General features: G+C 53.0%; 1 protein-coding gene across 1 annotated transcript in view; it reads right to left on the reverse strand.

The window, feature by feature from the left end:
• The window catches only part of MOB1B (MOB kinase activator 1B), a 27,007-nt gene extending 11,682 nt beyond the window's left edge, over nucleotides 1–15,325 (reverse strand). The window contains exon 1 of the mRNA XM_071555327.1: nucleotides 15,202–15,325. Within this exon, the coding sequence (XP_071411428.1) occupies nucleotides 15,202–15,215 (14 nt within the window). The 5' untranslated portion in view covers nucleotides 15,216–15,325. The remainder of the gene's footprint in view (nucleotides 1–15,201) is intronic.
• Nucleotides 15,326–17,324: the final 1,999 nt, after the last annotated feature.

A 17,324-nucleotide genomic window follows, 5' to 3' on the forward strand; every position in this document is an offset into this window, starting at 1 on the left:
CCTTGGGACAGTTCAGGGACAGCCCAGTGCAGCTTCTCTGAGACAAAACCTTTACAGGACACACTTGTAAGGTTATAAATATTGCTGCAAACATTATTTCAATTACTTAGTTCAGAAGCTCTCCTATTACTTAACCACATAAATAATGTTTTTTTCCTACTATGCCAATCTATCTCAGGTGACATATTTAGAAAGTCTTCTTGTCCCTCAAATCCTCGAGCAATCACAGAGAAAAAGGAACTTTAAAGAATTCTGCCTGGTGGCCAACAATGCATAGAATCATCAGTGTCTGGGTCAAGTATGACAGTTTATTTTCAGCTACATTCCATAATCATAGAATGACAGAACCATAGAATGGATGGGGTTGAAAAAGCCCTCTGAGATCATCAAGTCCAACCCATGATCCAACCCCACTGTGATCACCAGCCCAGGGCACAGAGTGCCCTGGGCTGGTGATCACAGTGGGGTTGGATCAAGACATGGTGGATTCTCACTCAGTGCCCCATCCATTGAATCATAGAATGGATTGGGTTGGAAAAGACCTCCAAGATCATCAAGTCCAACCCTTGGTCCAACTCCAGTCCCTTTACCAGATCATGGCACTCAGTGCCACGGCCAAGCTCAGCTGAAAAACCTCCAGGGACGGGGAATCCACCCCCTCTCTGGGCAGCCCATTCCAATCCCTGAGCACTCTCTCTGCAAAGAAGTTTTTTCTTCTCTCCAACTTCAATTTCCCCTGGCAGAGCTTGAGCCCATCGTGCCCCCTTGTCCTATTGCTGAGTGCCTGGGAGAAGAGACCAACTCCCACCTGGCCAGAACTTCCCTTCAGGCAGTTCCAGACAGTGCTGAGGTCACCTCTGAGCCTCCTCTTCTCCAGGCTAAACACCCCCAGCTCCCTCAGCCTCTCCCCACAGGGCTTGTGCTCCAGTCCCTTCTCCAGCCTTGTTGCTTATAGAATCACAGAATCATAGAATGGATTGGGTTGGAAAAGCCCTCTGAGATCATCAAGTCCAACCCTTGGTCCAACTCCAGTCCCTTTACCAGATCATGGCACTCAGTGCCACGGCCAAGCTCAGCTGAAAAACCTCCAGGGATGGGGAATCCACCCCCTCTCTGGGCAGCCCATTCCAATGCCTGAGCACTCTCTCTGGAAATGATTTCCTGCTCTCCAACTTCAATTTCCCCTGGCAGCGCTTGAGCCCATCGTGCCCCCTTGTCCTATTGCTGAGTGCCTGGGAGAAGAGACCAACCCCCACCTGGCCAGAACTTCCCCTCAGGGAGTTGGCACAAGCCACTTCTCCCGAGGCTTTACAATGCTCCAAGCTGGCAGGCAGCACCCACCTCTCCCTGTTAGGAGTCTCTGAGAATCCCTTAACATGAATGCAGAAGTGAGAGGGGAAGGAGCAAGCACAGAAGATCCCATTTTCCTCAGACACAGAGAGGGGAACACGCTGCATCACCCCCACAACTCCCAATCTTTCACGGGGACTCAGCTCCCTGAAAACATTCCTGCCATTCCAAGGACACTTTGCTCCCTTCACTCCCACATCCGACGGTTCTGGCGAATTGTGCCCTTCCATTCGTGCAGGAAGTGCAGCTCTGGCAGCGGCAGAAACGGCCCGACCCAGCAGCAGATCAGGAAGTGTGTGAGAGGAGTTGACTCACGGAGCTGGGAAGCCACAACAAGCCCTTCCCACCGGCCGGAGCCCACGCAGACGTCACAATCAAGAACACCACATTTCCTCCCAAGCTGTAATTTTATCCTGCTGCCTGCTGACAGCCAGGGTGGGTTTCATGATGTGCTTTCTGCAGGCTGTGCTGATTGGGCTGGCAGCACGATGTTTCCAGAAGGAAGGAAGAATTCCAGGAGTCCTGCTGACACCACGATGCCTCGACAGCTCAGTTCAAACACAGCACTGGCACATCTACACTCAAAGCAGATTAAATGTCCAGCCTCAGCTCTTGAAGTACTGCAGGAAAGGAGCCACCTATACCTTGGTGCTCCCAGGAGAAGCACTTGGGCTGGCCTGGCTTGGGCCTCCTCACTCCCAACCCTTTGCCCACAGAGCTTTTTATTATCTATTCCCATCGAGTCTGCTGCAGATTTGTGGAAACCTGAATTGAAAGAGAAAAGTTTGGGTTGCTCAAGAATACAAGTCAGGCTTTCCCAGCTTGTTCTTCCCACAGAACTAACCCCAAGCTCCCACCTGCTGTTTTCAGGCTGCCCCTGCCACCTGCATTGCTCTGGCTGCTCATCATGCCATGGGTGTCACCTGCATTCCTTTCCTTGGGTGAACATGTGAGGAACCAACTGCTGGAGCTACAGCTGTACCACTCCTCAGTTCCTCCCCAAAGCACCCACCACCACTGACATTACCAGACTGAAATTCCCCCTTCAAAATATCTGGGAACACACCAGAGATTCTGAGAAAGCTGAACTCAGGGCAGTGCACAGAACACTTACCTAGAGCATGGAAACTTTTCCTAGTGCAGCTCCTGCTTTTCTCATCTTCAAAGGCCCTTGGGAGTACTAATTAATCCTCACAAAGTATGTTTGGAGTAAGGGATAATTAGTGTCTTGTTGGACACAGGGAAACGGAGGCAGGGACTCACTGCCACAGGCCAGCGACTGAGCTTTTCCCACAATGGGCTGGGTTGGAAAAGACCTCTGAGATCATCAAGTCCAACCCTTGGTCCAACTCCACTCCACTTATCACAGAAGCCCCCAAGTTTTAGCTCTCCTTCTCTCCCTTCTCCTGCTGCTGGTTTTAAACACAGAAACACTGTGAGACGAGACCCAAATTCCAGAAAATCAAACACTTCCAGCCTTTAAACAATAACAGAGGGCTTCAAACGACAACATCCTGCTAAGAATAGAAACATCACGGCAGGACCGGGTTAGTTTCCACCAGCCAACACATCAACATGGAAATGAAAACAGAAGCTCAAGCTACTTTTTGGCAATTCAATCAGTAGTTGCAGCATTTAAACATGTTTTCCCCGTGACAAGCACAGCATCAGAAGGACAGCAGGTAAAGTGAAACTGGGCACTGACGAGATTGAATCTGAGCATTTCTATTTAGAGAACTGAGGAGTCACAACATTTCTGTCCTGAAGAGAGTCAGTGTGCCAGTGCCAGCAAGACAATGGCTCCTCCAGCTCTTACAGCACCACAGACTCCACTGTCTACCCTCCTGGGACCCCCCAGAACCCTCCTGAGACCCCCCAAATCCACTTGAGACCCCCCAAATCCACTTGAGACCCCCCCAAATCCCCCTGGGGGTCCCCAAACCTACCTGGGGGTCCCAAAACCCATCTGGGAACCCCCAAACCCCCCCAGGTTCCATCTCGGGATCCACCAACACCCCCGAGGGGGGAGTGTGAGTTGGGGACCCCCAAAACCCTCCTGGGACCCCCCAAAACCCTCCTGGGACCCCCCCAAACCCACCCAGGGGTCACTGTCCCCTCTGGGACCCCCCAAACCCACCTGGGACCCCCCAAACCCCCCCAGGTTCCATCACGGGCTCCACCAACGCCCCTGAGGGGGGAGTGTGAGTTGGGGGTCCCCAAAACCCTCCTGGGACCCCCCAGAACCCTCCTGAGACCCCCCAGAACCCACCCAGGGGGTCACTGTCCTACCTGGGACCCCCAAAAACCCCCCAGGTTCCATCACGGGCTCCACCAACGCCCCTGAGGGGGGAGTGTGAGTTGGGGGTCCCCTAAACCCACCTGGGACCCCCCGAAACCCCCCCAGGTTCCATCACGGGATCCACCGACACCCCTGAGGGGGGAGTGTGAGTTGGGGACCCCCAAACCCTCCTGGGACCCCCCAAAACCCTCCTGAGACCCCCCAGAACCCACTCACTGCCTCAATCCAGGCACCTGAACCTGCAGGTTAACAAAAGCAAGGGAAGAATTCAGGGTGCAAACAGCCCATGCAGCAGGTCTGGGAAGGAATTAGGAAGTGCCAAGTCCTTCCCCAACGGAGCTTCTCTCCCAAAAGGTAAGGCAGTGGTTAGAAAGAAATTGCAAGCCTAGAGCTTTCTTTTTGGTTTGTTTGTTTCTTTGTTTAAACAAGGATCAGTGGCACAGGCTTGAAAGTTTTCCACAGACACGTGATCTTTGCTACAAAAACAGAATACAGGTTGTTTATTGCTACACCACGGAGTAGTTTCAATTCCCTGTAGGCTTTTCAGGGGTACAGTGACCACTGTCATCATAACTGCTTTGAAATGGTGCCTCCTTCCACTGGAGCAGGAAAATCAGTGCTTTTAGATTTGTCATCCTCCACCTGTCAAGGTGGGGACTAAAATCTGCCTTCCCCTTAGAGGAAAAAGTGCTGTATTCACACACTGGATCCCAGACAGGATGGGATGAAAGTCACAATCTCATGAATCAAAAGCACAGGTCCCACTCTGCACAAGACTCTACATGTTAAAAGAGCCCAAGATTATCAGATGATTCATACCCAGGAAAGTTGTTTAAAGTAGCCTTAAGGAACAGTTTTGCTTTTGCTTGTCCCAGCCACCACCCCCCAGTGTCAGAGCTGTCAGAACATGTACACACCCACAGTCTTCAAAACATCTTTTTCTCCTCTGCACACGCATTTCAGAGTCAGAGCAGGATTGGTGCAGCAAAGCTCAGATGCTCGTAGGAGCACCAAGGCACACCCCCAGGGAAGGCTTGGCTGGCTGGGCTCTGACCAGGGACAACTGACAGTGTTTGGAGAGTGAATGACTCCCCATTCCCTGTGACACACTCCCTCAGCTGTCCTGCAGGGACACTCAGTGCCAGACCCACAGGGATGGTAAGTGGCCACAGCCTGTTTTCCAGACAAGCCAAGCACCTACACTTCTTCTCCTGGCCTCTGATTTTCCCTCTGCAGGCTCAGAATGTGCCTGGAAAACAAGGGGGAGGTGTCATGCTCCAACCCCACCCTCTGGTGTTCCTGCTGTTTGGATCATAGAATGGATTGGGTTGGAAAAGACCTCTGTGATCATCAAGTCCAATCCTTGATCCAAGCCCACTGTGATCACCAGCCCAGGGCACGAAGTGCCCTGGGCTGGTGATCACAGTGGGGTTGGATCAAGACATGGTGGATTCTCACTCAGTGCCACATCCATAGAACCATAGAATGGATTGGGTTGGAAAAGACCTCCCAGATCATCAAGTCCAACCCTTGGTCCAACTCCAGTCCCTTTACCAGATCATGGCACTCAGTGCCACGGCCAAGCTCAGCTGAAAAACCTCCAGGGATGGGGAATCCACCCCCTCTCTGGGCAGCCCATTCCAATCCCTGAGCACTCTCTCTGCAAAGAATTATTTCCTGCTCTCCAACTTCAATTTCCCCTGGCAGAGCTTGAGCCCATCGTGCCCCCTTGTCCTATTGCTGAGTGCCTGGATGTGGCCCTTCTTCCAGTGACTGCAATTCCCAAGGCAAGGAAGGAGAGTGTGTAAAGCCCATCCCATAACCAGGGAAGCATCACCATCACTTGGCTGTGCTCACACACAAACCAAATCATTTACAACACATTCACTTAACACACTTTCACCTCCTGGAAAACCCTCAGAACAAACAAGGCCAGTCACAGTTGCCCTCAGTGGATACTCAGAGCCCTGTCTGTGCACTCCAAACACAATCCAACCATTCCCAAGACAGCCCAGGCTGAGGAAGTGACTCAGCTCCCAAGGCCTGTCCCCTGCAGGACTAACAGGAGCACAAGGAGAGGGGCAGAGCCACAAACACGAGTGTCCAACTGCACCCAGCACAGCAAAACTGAGCACTGGCCCTGGCTGTTCTCTTGGGAACTGTCCACCAGATCCAGGTTCTGTCACTACTTCAGTATTAACATTTACTATCACATCATGGAACTGTAAGGAATAATCCAAATTAGATTTATTTCCTCTAATATGCTCACAGTCACATAATACATCTTTAAAGGGCCAGGCCACTGGCAGCTTTGCAGAAGGTCAACAGGAGGTATTCCTTCTTCTCCAACTGCTTGTTTCTTTATCCCTACAAGATGGAGTTCACTATTTTGACCACTTCAGTCATTAATTAAGCTCCCTACAGACTAACCAGCACAGTTTCCTCATTAATGTCCCCCCCTTTCCTCAGGAAACCCTTATTTCTGTCAATTAGCACCAGCCTGCTCAAAAGGGAGGGCACAGCATCAACTCCAACTCCGCCCAGAACTCGGCACAGTTTTGCTCCCAAGTGTAATTTCCACAAAGGTTCAAACCTGTTTCCTGCAGAAATGTACCCAACTCACTGTTCAGTGAACAGAACTCCACTTTTCTGTACAAAATTCCTGCCCTTTTGCATCTATAAAACTAAGCAATTCCTGAGGAAATACATAAAGCTCCAAGTCTGGGTTGTTTCTTTCAGCAACACAGTGGATGGTGTTCAAAGAAGGGATCCTGGAAGCTTTAGGACAGAGCAAGAAGGTTTAGCAAACCATTTATAAAGGCATGAAGGAGTTCAAGATCTTTCCCCAAGTCACTGAGAATATCCTGAAGTGGCCAAGAGACTCCAGGTTGCCTCAGGAGTCCCAGAAAGCATCCCTGGGGGTCAGGAGGAAAAGGGGGAGCATTTCCATGAATTAAAGCAGGTGATGGGCAGGGTTTGCCTGCCTGGGATTCCTTTTCTCCACAGGACAAACAGGGACAAGCATCCCACTTGCTCTCCCCAGCAAACTGCTCCTCCTGCCACACAGATTTCCTCACATTCAGCTAAATTATCTTTACATGCCTAATTCCCTCTGCATCCCAAACTGCTGGGAACAGTCCCACCCTGTAAATACACTTAAGAAGTGGGAAGAGCTTTGCAGAAAAACCATCCACAACCCGCTGAGGGTGATAAATTGCAGCAATAAAAGCTTGGCTCCAGCATCAAATTAGATCCTGACTTGTACACCAAATATAGTGCTTGGAGAACATGGCTCAGAACATGGATGGCTTCCCAAAGTGCTGAGCAGTGCTTTGGGAAGCCAGTGCTTAATGAATGACTAAAGCAAATCGAGTCACACAACCCACAGAACCAGAGCGGGGCAGCTCTAAAGGGAAAAGGGAAAAGACCCTTTTAAACACAATAAAAGCAACATTCTCTTCATGTGTTGAGGGAAAAGGCAGTTAGGGGAGAAATTTAACTAAATTTTCATGGGAGAAGAGTCACTTTAACACTTTATAAAAGGCTGCCCTTGAGTGCAACCCCCCCTCAGACCAGGCTGAGGGTGTGAACGTGGCAAAGGAGGAACACTCGGGAACTTCCCAACAGCAACGCTCACACCCAGAGGGAAGATCACACTTCCACTTGGAAGATCACACTTCCACTTGGATCAGGAGGCAAAGCAGAGTCTGGATCCAGGAAACAACAACCATTAGAGGCAAGAAATAACAGGGAGAACAACAGGCAGAAGGAATGGACAGGAGGCAGAAAAGAAGAACCAACAGCTTTCCAAAAATACACTGCATTATCTCAGCCCAAGGGTTTCCTACACACCTCCCCATCTAATACAACCCTCTCTGTGCTCCCTGTAACCATCTGGGGGAAAATTTGCTCATCTCTTGCAAAGTATTCCATGAGGAAAACCACCTGAGAGGGAACAAGTCCTACTACACACCCAGGAGAACATTTCTTTGGATATTATTTCAGCTTGTGCATTTGACAGTTGAATACAAATTTAGTTTAACTGTTCTATGAACTTAAGTACAGATTTTTCTGCTTTTTTCTCACTCCCACTGCAGCAAGAAATTTTAAGAAGAGTTGTCAACCACAAAAAGCAGCAATAGGACATTAGAGACACTTGGGTTTTATTTCTAAAAGGTACATTTCAGTGTTAAAAAACCCAGTACTTTGTGGGTATAAAGCAGAAGTCACACTATGGCATTTTGATTCCTGGCTCCAGAACACTCAGCAAGTCACTGAAACAATTAATCCATTCAAGCAAAATGTGCTACTTGAGTTGGTAAAAACACAATTAAAATAACAGCTTCCAAACCAAAATAAATACAGGTTGTTTCATTCAAGTCAGCAAAGGGAACCCACCCAATCACCACCTGTGTGGAAATTATTTCAGTATCAAAAACGAGTTGCCTCAATTTTTAGCAAAAGAGGAATTTACCAAAGCTTCCTTAAGCTCATTTGTTCCCTTTGTCATAAAGAAAGGCATTAGACTGGTGATAAAGACAACAAATCCAGGCCTGACAAGTCCTTATCTGCAAGATGTTCTCCTTCTCTGAGGAAGGGATTAAGGTTTTGTACCTCAGGAGGACACAAGTCATTAACTCTGGAGCAAATGACCACAGGGAAAGGTGAAGTGGTGCAAGCACAGACAACAAAGAAACCCCAAACTTCAAGGAAAACCCAAGTGAGCAATGGGCAGGACCACGGGATCACTTTTAAAGGTATCCAAATACATTTGCAAGGCAAAAACTCCTGTTACCTTCCTGAATGCACAGGGGGACTGGCACACAGAACCACCATCTCATCCATGTCAAACACGGACTGCTGACTCAGGGTATGGGTTTGAATTGGGAAGCAAAGCCTGGGATGAAACAGAACATGCCTGAGATGCACCACACGTGGCATTGCTGTGCCCCAAACTGGGGGTCAGGCCCTGGATGCCACATCCCACTGTGCCAACTAAGAAATCACCAGTTAGCAAATCATAGAATCAGTTGGGTTGGAAAAGCCCTCCCAGATCATCAAGTCCAACCCTTGGTCCAACTCCAGTCCCTTTACCAGATCATGGCACTCAGTGCCACGGCCAAGCTCAGCTGAAAAACCTCCAGGGATGGGGAATCCACCCCCTCTCTGGGCAGCCCATTCCAATGCCTGAGCACTCTCTCTGCTAGGAAGTTTTTTCTTCTCTCCAACTTCAATTTCCCCTGGCAGAGCTTGAGCCCATCGTGCCCCCTTGTCCTATTGCTGAGTGCCTGGGAGAAGAGACCAACCCCCACCTGGCCAGAACTTCCCTTCAGGCAGTTCCAGACAGTGCTGAGGTCACCTCTGAGCCTCCTCTTCTCCAGGCTGAACACCCCCAGCTCCCTCAGCCTCTCCCCACAGCACTTGTGCTCCAGTCCCTTCTCCAGCCTCGTTGCTCTTCTCAGTTGGGTTGGAAGAGACCTCAGATTGTCAAAGCCAACCCTTGATCCAACCCCTGATCCAATCCAATCCTTGATCCAACCCCACTGTGATCACCAGCCCAGGGCACGGAGTGCCCTGGGCTGGTGATCACAGTGGGGTTGGATCAAGAGAGGTTGGATTCTCTGGCCCTGGAGGTGTTTAAGAAGACACTCAGTGACACATCCAGCCCCTTCTCCAGCCTCGTTGCTCTTCTCTGGCCCCGCTCCAGCCCCTCAATCTCTTTCCTCAACTGAGGGGCCCAGAACTGAACACAACACTCAAGGTGTGGCCTCCCCAAGGCAGAGTCCAGGGGAAGGGTCACTGCCCTGGGCCTGCTGGCCACGCTAGTTTGGATCCAGGCCAGGATCCCATTGGCCTTCTTGGCCACCTGGGCACACTGGTGGCTCCTGTTGAGCTTCCTGTCCCTCAGTCCCCCCAGGTCCCTCTGCCTGGCTGCTCTCCAGCCACTCTGTGCCCAGCCTGGAGCTGCAGGGGGTTGGGGTGGCCTCAGCTCTCACTCCTCAACCCTCCCCAAAATACTGACCCAAGCAGCAGAGCCCTGAGAAAACACCTGAGAGATGCACATGCAGACCAAACCACCACGCTGGCTCTGGGAAATTATTAGAGAAATCATAAAGTTTGTGGTTACTTCTTTATGAGCTGCTTTAAACTGATCCAGAACAGCTGCCTGAATGTGGTGTTTGGACAACCTGCTGGGGATGGAACTCTGGAGGGGAATTTATAGTACCCACATCTCATTAATGCCACAGAGGTGCTACAAGGGCAAAAGGGAAGCAAATGGACAAGGGGGCAAGGGCTCAAGCTCCTTTAATCTGGAGATCAGGAAAAAACTTCTTTGCAGAGAGAGTGCTCGGGGATTGGAATGGGCTGCCCAGAGAGGGGGTGGATTCCCCATCCCTGGAGGTTTTTAACCTGAGCTTGGCCGTGGCACTGAGTGCCATGATCTGGTAAAGGGACTGGAGTTGGACCAAGGGTTGGACTTGATGGTCTCAGAGGGCTTTTCCAACCCAATCCATTCTATGATTCTGTGATTCTATGAGCAACAAGGCTGGAGAAGGGACTGGAGCACAAGTGCTGTGGGGAGAGGCTGAGGGAGCTGGGGGTGTTCAGCCTGGAGAAGAGGAGGCTCAGAGGTGACCTCAGCACTGTCTGGAACTGCCTGAAGGGAAGTTCTGGCCAGGTGGGGGTTGGTCTCTTCTCCCAGGCACTCAGCAATAGGACAAGGGGGCACGATGGGCTCAAGCTCTGCCAGGGGAAATTGAAGTTGGAGAGCAGGAAAAACTTCTTTGCAGAGAGAGTGCTCAGGGATTGGAATGGGCTGCCCAGAGAGGGGGTGGATTCCCCATCCCTGGAGGTTTTTCAGCTGAGCTTGGCCGTGGCACTGAGTGCCATGATCTGGTAAAGGGACTGGAGTTGGACCAAGGGTTGGACTTGATGATCTGGGAGGGCTTTTCCAACCCAATCCATTCTATAGATGGGGCACTGAGTGAGAATCCACCATGTCTTGATCCAACCCCACTGTGATCACCAGCCCAGGGCACTCTGTGCCCTGGGCTGGTGATCACAGTAGGGTTGGATCAAGGGTTGGACTTGCTGATCTCAGAGGCCTTTTCCCACCCAATCCATTCTATGATTCTAGAAATGCCACATTTAAAAAAGCAACACACACATGACAAGGCAAAGCACTGGATGCTGATAATCCCATGTCATGAAATTTAAAGGTTAGAAAGAGTTTTTCAAGTCTGTCAAAAGCAATTTACAGTCGGTTGTAGCTGAAAACAGATTTTACAGCAGCTGAGTTTTTATTTAACTCAGAATCTCAGCCCGTGTGTGTTTGAAATAAAAATAAAAAGGACAAAACCCAAACAGCAAGGTCGTTGTTGCTCCACACTAATAGGAAATGGCTCAGTTTAAAAATGCTAAAAGACTCATAAAGCATGTCCTGTGGTTTGGGTTGATTGGTGGGTCAAGGGCTTATTGATGGATCTGGAAGCAAGAACTGCCTTGTTGCTTATGAGAGAAGACAAATTGGCCCAATTTAATGCACCCATTTACTTCTCTAAGGAAAACGAGCAGCTTGATCTGTCAGACTTGTGCATCCCTCCAGCCACTGCCCGGTGGCCAAAACACTTCGAATACCTCACCCTTTTCCAAACGATATAAAAGCAGATTGTGCATCTCTCAGGACAGCAGCAGGAGGAACTGTGACCCTGGGCTGCTGCCATGAAGGGAGCCTAAATCCAAACCCGAAATCCTGTCCAAAAACCAAAAGGTGACAAAGATATTTGCTAAGAATGAAAAGCTCCGCCACTTTCCAGCACCCAAATCCTCTCCTGAAGGCGATCCTCGTTCCAGAACTATTCCCTGAGAACAGCCAGTGGCTGCACACAGAGAGGGAGGGACAAACAAGGGAAACATCGCGGCACAAAAGCAAACAATTAGGAAGCAATTAAGGCCGGACATCACTGCGCTGTAGTAAACACAACTTTCACACCGAACAATGCCTTTCTTCCTACGTCTTTGTTTTTCCATCCCAAACGTTTCTATGTGACAAAGCAGCGTCTAAGATGGTTTCAAAAGTGATTTTATGGGAACACATTGCTGTGTGGAGAGCCCCTTCCCTGCTCTTACAGTAATATTACACTCATCAGGCTAAACCAGCACATAAAAACACAGGGAGAAAAGTATCTGGATGTTTGTTTTATTTCCCAGACAACTCAGCATCTCGGGAAGCCGAGGAAGGGACAACAACAAACAGCCCTGATGCTCTCCAAGAGCAGGAGCAGCCTGGAGAAGCAGCAAGACCATCAGTGGAAACAAACACACCAGCTCTGCTTTTGGGAATATTCTGCAAGAGATGGAAGGGAAACCAAGGGAAGCCTCACTGTACCTCCTGCATGTGTATTTACACACACAGTGGGATTTTAATTGAATTTTAAAGAAATAATCCATGAGAAGCAGCTGCCAGGCTGAACAAGTCAGACAAGAGAGAACACATTTCACCCCCAGTTTGGTTTACAAGTTAACTTGGCCTTCACTCACAAATGTGCCCCCAACAACAGCCCTGACCCTCACTTGGTGCTTCCAGCAGCTCTTCATCTTTCCAAGACTCATCAGGCAACAACTCCTTAAATGAACCTCATTTTAAAAACAAAAACTGCTGGAATCTTCTGAGAGGGATTCACTAGCACAATGGATTTTTTTATTATTATTTTTTTAAAAGGACAATTTCACAACTTCAAAATTAAAACTGAATCTTTTCATAAATAAAGGGTTTCCATCGAGCTTCTTTTTTATGTAAGTTTTGCCAGCAGAGGATAACACAGCCATGTCACCATCTGGCACACCCACCAGAACTATCTTTAATTTTTTTCCCTTGGAGATGTAAAGCTCAAGTCCCTGCAACTATGCTGTAATTTCCTTTTAGAGACAACTCACCCAGCAGAGTTTTTTTGGAACTGAAGACATTTTCTAGTCCGACTCCCGTTTTTAAACCCTTTTTAAAGAGATCCAGGACAACCTTATTCAACCATTGGAGAGGTTTGTAAAGGAAAGGAAGCAGCAGATCAGAAAGAGAAAACAGCGGCGCTGAAAATAACAATGGCTGTCAAACCCGAGCTGTGTTAATTCAGTGAGTCGCTCACAAGACAGTCTTTTTACAATGTTCCCCATGTCGAGAGAAGACAATGCTTCCCCTTGACTTTATTTCCTCCCCCACGTAGCTCTGTCTGTCACCGGGCCCGGCAACAGGGAGGAACAGCCACGGATTTGTCAGCGAGGGGGCCCAGGCACCCTGTGCTGTCCCAGCACAATCGCCCTGTTATCTCACGACAGGCGACTCCGCAGGAGATCGTGGCTTTTGGCATCGTGCTGAGTGTCAGAGTGACGAGCTCCAGCCAAGCTCCCGGGGAGAAACCTGCGCGGCAGGTTGGGAAGAGCTCCCCGTTCGTTCCCAGTGTGTTTGCTGCGAGTTCCAAAGCGTCAGTCGGCCCACGGAAGGACAGCGGTGGCAGCGACACAGCCAAACACCTCTGGCTCCTCCACACCAGCGAAAAAGTACCACAAAAAACTATGTTACAAGTACCGTGAACGTCCAGGAGGGGCTTGCACTTCAAAATGCAACTCTGCACTGCTAAGCCTGCAAAGTGTAACATCCAACCGCTGTGTCGAGTTAAAATCCAAATTTGACAAAAAAGGTGATGGTAACTTTCTGAATACTTCAAAAAACCCCCAAACAAACAAAAAAATGTAACTCCCTGCACAGAAAGTTTCCCTGGCGTCCCTGAGGCCTCCCAGGCATACTTTGAATTTATTTTTTTAAGAAATCAATCCCTATACAGCAGATGAGCAAACGAGGTGCCATCTACAGCACTCAGCCAACAGCAACGTTGCCAACATTTCTGGCTTTGCTGTGCAGCAACTCCCAGTTTCCATTTCTATCCTTCAGAAGGATCACTCGGAACAACAGAGGTGGGGGGTAAAGATTTGCTTTCCTACGTTTCAGAAGGGTCTGGAAAAAGAAACAAGCATCTTATTTCTGACAGAGGGTGGAGGGTTTCTTGCTTTTCCATTCCCAGTTTGCCCAATGCCACGGAGAGGGAGGCTCTCTAATTTGCAAACCAGACTCCCAGGGCACTCGAACTCCTGTCCCCCCTTCTCCACCGCAGCAGCTGAGAATTATGAAGGAGAGGGACAGCTGGGCTTCTCATTAGGAGCACGGCGTCTGAATCCAACAATCAGCAGTACCCACCTCCCGTTCACAGCTGAGAGGTGTCTTTCAAATCCTCTGGGGGTATGGAGAGGGCTTGGGAGGGCAGCGTTAAACACAAGGCAGGGATTGAGGAGGAAGCTGGCGCTGGGATTACTGGTCTCCATGAGAACACAACTCACCAGAACGCCCCAGCTCCGAGGTAAAGTCTCCCCTCTAAAAGCAGGCCACGTTCACATCAGCTGGTTATCAATTCCAGTCCCTGACACGGCCAGACATTACGGACACAGTCCCACTATCTGCTCCGAGGTAAAGTCTCCCCTCTAAAAGCAGGCCACGTTCACATCAGTTGGTTATCAATTCCAGCCCCTGACACCCCCAGACATTATGGACACAGTCCCACTATCTGCTCCGAGGTAAAGTCTCCCCTCTAAAAGCAGGCCACGTTCACATCAGCTGGTTATCAATTCCAGCCCCTGACACCGCCAGACATTACGGACACGGTCCCACTATCTGCTCGCAGGAACTCGGAACACTCAGCGGGGCCAAGGCCTTAATGGGGCTCAGTTCTGCCAGGGCGCCTTTTTCAGCTGCCCGGATCTCCCTTCCTTCCCTAGAGCGCATCTCCGCCTTAATTAATAGGTCACTCAACCGGTTTATGTTAATTGTCACAAGTACCTCGTCTTTGTTCCCAAGGGGAGGGACCAAAGTTCACAGGGTTGCTGCCCACGAAGCAGAACTGCCAAGTGCGGGTTCTGTGCACACCTGGCCTGGCACCGGTTCCTGCCTTGGGATGCCGCAGTGAGGCCTGGCCTGGCCCTCGGGCTGCCGGGGAGCCCCTACGGCCTGCTCGGCCCTCCCTGCCCCTCCAGCCGCGGCACACAACGCCCCAGCACCAAGCAGGAAGGAGAAAATCCCGTGCAAACATCCCAACAGACCGCTGGGGAGGGTGTTTTCCCCCAGCGACACCCCCGGCCGGCAGCACGGCGCTCACCGGGGAGGCGGCCCGGCCCGGCCCGGCCGCCGCGGGGATGTTTCCCAACTCGTGTGGGCTCCGGAGGGGAAGCCGTGCAGGAACGGGAAGCGCGGCTGGGCTCGGCCGCCCTCCAAACGTCCTCCTGGGGCTAAGGAGAGCAGCTGGTCCCGGGGGACCGCGGCACAAAGGGAGGGAGAGAGCGAGGAGCGGGACGGAGCGGGGCCGCCAGGCCGCCGGGCAGCGCCAGGCTGCGAGCGGGCGGCGGCCGCGTCCTCTCGGCGGGCAGCGCTGCCCTGCCCTGCCCTGCCCTGGCCGGCGGAACGGGGCAAAGGGAGAGGAGAGGCCCCCCCACGCCCCGCGGGTACTCACAACAAGAAGCTCATGGCGATGGCGGCGGAGCGGGACCGGCGGCTGCCTGGGCTCGGCGCGGCGCGGCTCCCAATGGCAGCGCAGGGCGGGCGAGTGTGGGGAGAGCGCCGCGGGGCGGGGACACGGCCCGGCCCGGCCCGGCCGCCATCGCCCCCAGCGGCCCCCGCGCCGCCGCCGCCTCCCGCACGGCCTGCCCGGGGCGCGGCCCCGCCGCTCCGCCCGCCACGGCCATCCTGTCCCACTGTCCCCTCACGGCCCCGGGGCTGCCCCGGGCACGGCCATCCTGTCCCACTGTCCCCTCACGGCCCCGGGGCTGCTCCGCACGGCCCCGGGCACGGCCATCCTGTCCCACTGTCCCCTCACGGCCCCGGGGCTGCCCCGGGCACGGCCATCCTGTCCCACTGTCCCCTCACGGCCCCAGGGCTGCCCCGGGCACGGCCATCCTGTCCCAATGTCCCCTCACGGCCCCGGGGCTGCCCCGGGCACGGCCATCCTGTCCCAATGTCCCCTCACGGCCCCGGGGCTGCCCCGGGCACGGCCATCCTGTCCCAATGTCCCCTCACGGCCCCGGGGCTGCCCCGGGCACGGCCATCCTGTCCCAATGTCCCCTCACGGCCCCGGGGCTGCCCCGGGCACGGCCGTCCCATCCCACCGTCCCTTCACGGCCCCGAGGCTGCTCCGCACGGCCCCGGGCACGGCCATCCCGTCCCCTCATGGCGATCGTCCTCAGGCATCTCCTCACGGCCCCGGGCACGGCCATCCCGTCCCACCGTCCCCTCACGGCCCGGGGGTGCCCCTCACGGCCCCGGGCACGGCCATCCTGTCCCAATGTCCCCTCACGGCCCCGGGCACGGCCATCGTGTCCCACCGTCCCCTCCATCCTGTCCCACCGGTCCCTCATGGCCCCGGGCACGGTGATCCCCCTCAGGCGTCCCCTTACAGCCCTGGACACCGTGATCCTGCCCTGCCATCCCCTCAGAGACACCCATGGGCACCCCCTGCCCTTCCATAGCCCCCTTCTCCCCTCAGAGACCCTCCCTGTGTGCCCCCTCAGCCATTGCCGTGGCAGAGAGCACCCCCTGCCCCTCCACTGCCCCTTTCTCCCCTCAGAGACACCCATGGGGACCTCCTGCCCCTCCATAGCCCCCTTCTTCCCTCAGAGACCACCCCTGTGTGCCCCCTCAGCCATTGCCCTGGCAATTGGCACCCCCTGCCCCTCCATAGGCCCCTTCTCCCCTCAGAGACCCCCATGGGCATCCCCTGCCCCTTCATTGCCCCCTTCTCCCCTCAGAGACACCCACGGGCACCCCCTGCCCCTCCATTGCCCCCTTCTCCCCTCAGAGACACCCATGGACACCCCCTGCCCCTCCATAGCCCCCTTCTCCCCTCAGAGACCCCCATGTGTGCCCCCTCAGCCATTGCCCTGAAAATGGGCACCTCCTGCCCTTTCATAGCCCCTTCTCCCCTCAGAGACACCCACGGGCACCTCCTGCCCCTCCATAGCCCCCTTCTCCCCTCAGAGACACCCACGGGCACCCCCTGCCCCTCCATAGCCCCCTTCTCCCCTCAGAGACACCCATGGGCACCCCCTGCCCCTCCATAGCCCCCTTCTCCCCTCAGAGACACCCATGGGCACCCCCTGCCCCTCCACTGCCCCTTTCTCCCCTCAGAGACACCCATGGGCACCCCCTGCCCCTCCATTGCCCCTTCTCCCCTCAGAGACACCCATGGGCATCCCCTGCCCCTCCATTGCCCCCTTCTCCCCTCAGAGACCCCCACGGGCACCTCCTGCCCCTCCATTGCCCCCTTCTCCCCTCAGAGACAGCCATAGGCACCCCCTGCCCCTCCATTGCCCCCTTCTCTCCTCAGAGACAGCCACGGGCACCCCCTGCCCCTCCATAGCCCCCTTCTCCCCTCAGAGACACCCATGGGCACCCCCTGCCCCTCCATTGCCCCTTCTCCCCTCAGGGCAAAGGAGGCCTGGTCCCAGCCCACAGATCACCATCACAGTCAGAAAAATCAGGGCAAGATCTTAACCAGCCCTCAGCACTCAGCCCTTCTTTAAAGAAACACATCAAAATGGATTCAGGTATTTCTGGGATTTCTAATATTTGATTTGTGAG

Source organism: Pithys albifrons, chromosome 5, assembly GCF_047495875.1.
Source record: "Pithys albifrons albifrons isolate INPA30051 chromosome 5, PitAlb_v1, whole genome shotgun sequence".
Lineage (NCBI taxonomy): Eukaryota > Metazoa > Chordata > Aves > Passeriformes > Thamnophilidae > Pithys > Pithys albifrons.